Raw genomic sequence first — 6115 nt, forward strand, 5'->3', positions numbered from 1 at the left:
TCCGTGCTGACAAGCTTTAATGTTCCACAATTGAACAGAGAATACATGAAACAACATTTTGATAATCTGCCTCATGTTATGTTGAACACAGAGCTGTAGAGTGGAGTGGTTGAGCTAAGGAGACACAGAATATTATCCAAGTGCAAGGTTATGTTTCCAATAGACAAAACAAGTGCATAACATAAGTTGTTAATAGATGTATAGTGCAGTTATATCTGTTTCTAGCTTTTGAATTATTTTCCGCCATCATAATCAGAGGTTCAGGCACATTGTATGCACTGTACAGCCCTGGCAATATTGTACATCTCAACATAATGTTGGAACAATTGCCAACAATGTCCACCTTTAACTAGACGCTCTCATACGAAGTGCAAACGTCTTTAAATCAGCTTTAAATACTGCCAGCAAAATAAGTGTATTCTGTAGAGAAGAACTGAAGCTGATAAGAGTTTTCAACAGTAGGCACTACTAACAGGCAATCAGGTGAATGTCTGTATCCACTGAATGGGTCAGTCCTACGGATGGTGCAGTGTCATTGACATATAAGATGGTCGTGTCTTTTCACATTTGAGAGGAGAGGAGGTCCTCGTTCATAGCCAGCTGGATTTCTCCTCCTCGAATTTCTGCGGATCAATGAAAGGCTTGTCGATGGACTTGATCATCAGTTCGCCGCAGTACACGCATTCAGACGCGATGATGTCGTCCATGTCTGATTTGATCTGCTCGCGACTCGTGCCTGCGTTGCCCTTCCCCAGGCTGGCGGTGTCTCCTTCGTCCTTGGGCGCCTGGCGGTGGCGGGACCTGGAGGACAGCGTGGTCGCGGCCAGCTTTTTCTGCAGCTCCTCCAGACGACTCTGCTTATAGGCCGTCAGGTGAGGGGTTATCTCCTAGATAGTAGAAGAAGAAAGAATGTATAATTTTAATACATTTCAAACATGATCATATTTAATAAGATAGTTACTAATTAAAGAAAAGCCAAAAGAGAACATCAAATATTGACATAGATAAAGCAGTATGGAAGCAGCCTCGGAGCAGTTACCTGAAACAGGCAGTCATAGTGGAACATGTGTCCACATAGGAACAGATAGAAGGGCCTGTTGAGCAATGGGAAGTCACAAGCAGCGCACTTTTCTTGGGAATCCACCACGCCGTATTTGTTCCTCATTTCCTGGATGTCTTCTCGGATGCGCTTGGCGCTCTCCGTGGCCTCCTCCATTTCCTGCTTCAGCTCCTCGATGTGCTGGTTGTACTCCTCCAGGGAGCTGCAGATGGCTTCCTGAGAAAACCAGAGTGAACAGAGGATGAAGTACATTCATTTGAAGCGATATATAAAATGTAGTTTGTATGTTAACCGTCATTACTCAACGACTGAAATGGAATTTGTGTGTAGATTGGAACACGCATTTGTGAGCACCAAAAATTACGCACAAATCGTACACATTTGTAAATCTTATATGTCATTTGTAGATCATGTAATACACATTTGTGACCATTTTGAGACTAATTTCACTCCATAATACATAGTATCAATAAGGGATTGTAGGAGAAACTCAGGTTCACCTCCACAGTCAATGAAATGGAAAAAAAATAGTACCGTTAATGTATTATTTATTTGATTAGGTGTATTTCTTATTAATACTAAAAGCAAGAAATTAAATACTTTATTACGGACCTTAAAATGGTCGATGGTGACGAAGTCCGGGAAGAAGGGCAGGATGTCTTCAATCTTGAGCAGGTTGCAGCTGGACAGACAGTTCATGGCTTTCTTCACATCTTTCTCCTCCTGCACCACGTGCCGGGCGATCTTCAGCCAAAGCTTTTTCCTCAGCTCCTCGTCATCTTCAGGCAGGTCTGCGCACGACTTGGCCAAGTCTACATCCACCTATGGACGGTAAATGCATTGTAAATTAGTCAAATTCTGTCAAATATATAAAAATAACAGGAATTCTTGACAATAATCTGAATAATTATTTATACATAATTATAAAAATACAGATGCTATAGTTGCATGATTTGGATATATTTTGTAATTAAATAGTTACATGTAATGCTTACTTGCAAAGCGAGATCCACTGCCTCCTCATACAGCTCCATAATCCTATAAACCAGGACACAGGCCCGGAGGTAGCCGTTTTCAGCGCACAGCCTGAGGGCGTACTTCAAGTCATAGTGGATCTCTGAGGCGTGTGTACCCGCCTGCTCCAGATACCACAGCAGAGAGTCCTGCTTATACTTGGCATAGAGCGACAGCAGGTAGTTGTGGATCGCCTCCTCTGTCACGGTCAGCTCGTACACGCAGAACTCCATGTAGCGGATGGTTTCACTGATCTGCTGGGTGCTGCCCATCTGGCTGTAGTTCATCAGAGCCGGGATGAGCTTCTTGGGGTCCAGCCGCTTGCCCATCTGAATCCACGCGTCCACCACTTGTTTTGGAATGTGCTGCATGAGGACCGGGGAGAACTTGTAAAAAAGCTTTTGATCGCAGTGCTTGGAGAGCACGTCCAGAGCGGCGCTGTAGTCGTCGTGTTGGCAGTAGTGGGATATCACCCTCTCGTAGTCCTGCATGACGACGGAGAAGTAAACCATGTCGTCCACGTTGCCGTGGCTGGCCAGCAGGTCGTAGATGGTGCTGCGGTTGTTGTACAGGCACTCCTTGTGCTTGGAGCTGTTGAGGAATTGGCGAAACTCGTCGCGGGTCTCCTGGAAGATGACGCTGTTGCCGTCGCTCTCCAGCTGGCCGAGCCCGTTCAGGTAGAGCTCGGCCAGCCAGGTGACCAGCAAGGTGATCTGCGTTCTCTCGCTCTGTTTCAAATTGTTCAGCTTCTTCAGTAAGAACTCCTTTAGGGCTTCCTCTTGTTTGGCTTCGATGAACTTCAGCGCTATCTCTTCGAAGTAGTTCTGCGTCAGCGCGTAACACTTGGCGCTCTCGAGGTACCGCTTGTTCTGGAAGCAGTGCTCGGCCTCCTTGGCCAGCACCATGTCCATGCACTCGGGCCGGTCGCGGCAATACTCCTTGGCGAGATCGAACTTAGTCATGCTCATGTACATCTGCCAGACGTCCCTGGCCTCGCGCTGGATGTGGTACCGGAAAACCGCCCGCTCAGTGTAGATCCACACCAACCCGCCGACCGGGTCCTTGATCATCTTCTTGAGGGTGCCAAATTTATCTGGGAACACATCCTCATACACCACCTGTCCATTCAGAGTGCAGATGGCCTTAACTCGGTCATGGAGCAGCAACAGGAAGTGGAACTGTGTCAGCACAATGGAGATGGGCTTGTTGAGACTGATGTCGATGTCCGGGGTGTACTCCCAGACCTGTTTCGTTGTGAGAGAGAAAATATGGAGAAAGTATGTGAAACATAAAGATGAAGGGAACGAATGTGGAGAGTGTAGAACTAAACATTATTGTTATTAGTTTGAGTAAGACCTACTGAAAGAAAAACATTCTCCCACACACAGACATTTACCTGCACATCGCTCAGCAGGGAATCAGGCCTGACGTAGTCCAGCTGACCATAAAGAACTCCGTTACCCATCATCCAGGCGAACGCCTTGGGGGAGGTCCGCAGCTTCGAGGTGTAGAAGGTGATCTCGCTGTAGCCCATGTTGGCCGGGAACTCCTGGAAACTGGGCAGCAGGTCCTGGTTCTGGCTGAAGATGGAGCTGAAGCCCTGCTGCTCCGACCCCTCGGCCACCTTGCCCACGAACTGGAACAGGCGTTTGCGGGTGGTGGCGATGATGAAGTACTTGTTCTCCAGGCCCCGCTCCACCTCCAGGCAGCAGACCGGTGCGGGCTTCCCGTCCTCCTCCAGGGAGTGGACCTGTCTCAGGAAGAGAATACATAGCAGTGTAGTTGCATACCGGGTCGAAACGCAATGAGTTCCTCAAAAGGTTCCTAGTTCCTGCGGTTGAAACTGGGCTCAAGAGGAAGAAATCAAATATGTAGGTAAGTGTTTTCTACAGTAGTATAGACCAATCACACTGTACCACCAAACATACACAAAATGAAATAAACAATATATACTAAACACTACAAATAAGAGATGAACACACATGCTCTGACCTGTCTGAAGTATTGATCCGGATTGGTGTTGAACAGGCTGCCCTCAGTCGCAGAGATCTCAGCCTCGAAGATGATGCCTTGACTGGTGCCGACCAGGACGGGGCCCGTGTTGGTCTCGTTGCCGTGCAGCTTGTTCCAGCCCACGCTCTCGATGAGGTGGCCTCTCCAGCGGGACAGACTGCGCACCTTCTGCGTGTTTCGGTTGAGGTACAGACACTCACTGGTGTTCAGGCAGATCAGCAGATGGGAGCCTGCAGTGCAAGATTATGGAGGAGGATACAGCTGCTGTTTTTAATAAGTCATAACCATGACAATGCCACCGTAATCTGATACATTATGTTTTAGCATTTAATTTGAGGGCTCGAGGTGTTGCTGCAGTCTCTGAGACATTTTTATTCAGTATTATAAAAATGGTGTCTTAAAAAGATTTGACAGCCCTAGATAGAAGACTCGCAGGAAGTTGAATCAAAATAAATAATATGGAGATTAGTAATTTCTGGCCTATCGGCAATGTTTTCAAAGGAGAATCTGGAATCCTGGAGAAATGTTGTGTTTTTTTCTCACCGGTGGGGTCCAGGAACAGTCTGTGCACTTTACTCTCATCTTTCCTTCCCAGTTCAATCTGATTAGGCTGATCTGGCTTGGCCAAATCAATCCTGCACAGAACAGAACATGAAACATTACTATCAACATCTTGTATCAGTTGTATTAACAAACTCTTTTAGAGGCTTCAATAAACATCAGCTTAACAACAGATGAGTACAAATCACAGTGAAGAAAACAGTCATTAACTCAAACTAATCCAATCAGAAACCATACAAACACTAGTGAATGTTCACAGTGCTTATGATAGTGTTATTTGCCTCAGCAGGGTGTCCTTTCCCAGACTCATGCATAGCTGATTGTTGCAGACTGAAAGATGGTTTATCTTCTCGGGCGGTGTGAAATCGATCCTCTGCTTGTTGAATATCGGCTTCTCCTCCTCAAGTCTCACATTCACAAAGCCTAGCGTTAGGGAACAAGTGCAGAGTAATGTCAGTGAAAGCATTGAGGCAAAAAAATTAATGCAATATTGCATAATCTGACGGAGCATCTCCAACAGGGTCTACAATTAAGTTTTTTCCTCACGTGCCACTGTGGCAGGTCACTGAACATTTCTACTAGCCACACAATTGTTTTGTCTGCCACTTCTGAAGTCTATGTAGAACGCTTTAGAACAGTAAAAACAGTAGGGCTGTGTATTGGCAAGAATCCAGCAATAAGATACGTATCACCATACAGGGGTTATTGCGATACTGTAAGTAAGGCGATATATTGCAAATTTTTTAAATCTAATTTTAGGAAAAACTATCATAGTATAAATAACACTGCTGCATAAAATCTGAGCATAAAACAGTTAACTTTTTTTATGCAATCAGAATAGTAGGATCTGCATTTGCATATCTTTGGAAAATAAAGTAAAGTATTTATATATAGTTAATCTTTGCATGTAAACTATTAATTAGAATTCAATAGATAGATAGATAGATAGATAGATAGATAGATAGATAGATAGATAGATAGATAGAAACTTTATTGATCCCAAAGGAAATTCAAGTTTCCAGCATCACAGTTCCATAGTGCAAAACATGTTAGTAATAAAGGCAGTAAAAAAAGTTAGTAGTGTAAAGTACAAAAAAATATACCAGATATAAAAATACAAGGAGATGAAGAAAACTGTTAAAACTGAATATAGTGCAGGGTAACAGCTGTGATACAGGACTATTAAAAAAGTGAATATAATGCAGAAGAGATGGTTAAAAGTGAATATAGTGCAGAAGAGACTGTTAAAAGTGAATATAGTGCAGAAGAGACTGTTAAAAGTGAATATAGTGCAGGGGTTTTGAGAATTAATACAGTATCACAAAACACAATATTGCAATACTCAATATTTTCATCCACCCCTAGTAAACACTGAGTCAGTGGTAACAGACAGTAGAAATATGGATCATGTAACCTTAGACCCTGACTAGTTTTAATTTAGGAATTGCTTTTTAAAAACTAATATTT

At 44.0% G+C, this 6115-nt stretch overlaps 1 protein-coding gene across 1 annotated transcript in view; it reads right to left on the minus strand.

The window, feature by feature from the left end:
• Positions 1–6115, minus strand: part of vps18 (VPS18 core subunit of CORVET and HOPS complexes) — a 7054-nt gene continuing 939 nt past the window's right edge. The window contains exons 2-9 of the mRNA XM_074616408.1: positions 4930–5071; positions 4631–4722; positions 4067–4317; positions 3471–3824; positions 2056–3318; positions 1673–1882; positions 1040–1276; positions 1–887 (exon numbers count right to left, since the gene is read on the minus strand). Coding sequence (XP_074472509.1) covers positions 591–887; positions 1040–1276; positions 1673–1882; positions 2056–3318; positions 3471–3824; positions 4067–4317; positions 4631–4722; positions 4930–5071 — 2846 coding nt within the window. The 3' untranslated portion in view covers positions 1–590. The remainder of the gene's footprint in view (positions 888–1039; positions 1277–1672; positions 1883–2055; positions 3319–3470; positions 3825–4066; positions 4318–4630; positions 4723–4929; positions 5072–6115) is intronic.

The sequence above is a fragment of the Sebastes fasciatus genome, chromosome 18 (assembly GCF_043250625.1).
Source record: "Sebastes fasciatus isolate fSebFas1 chromosome 18, fSebFas1.pri, whole genome shotgun sequence".
NCBI classification, from domain to species: Eukaryota; Metazoa; Chordata; class Actinopteri; order Perciformes; family Sebastidae; genus Sebastes; species Sebastes fasciatus.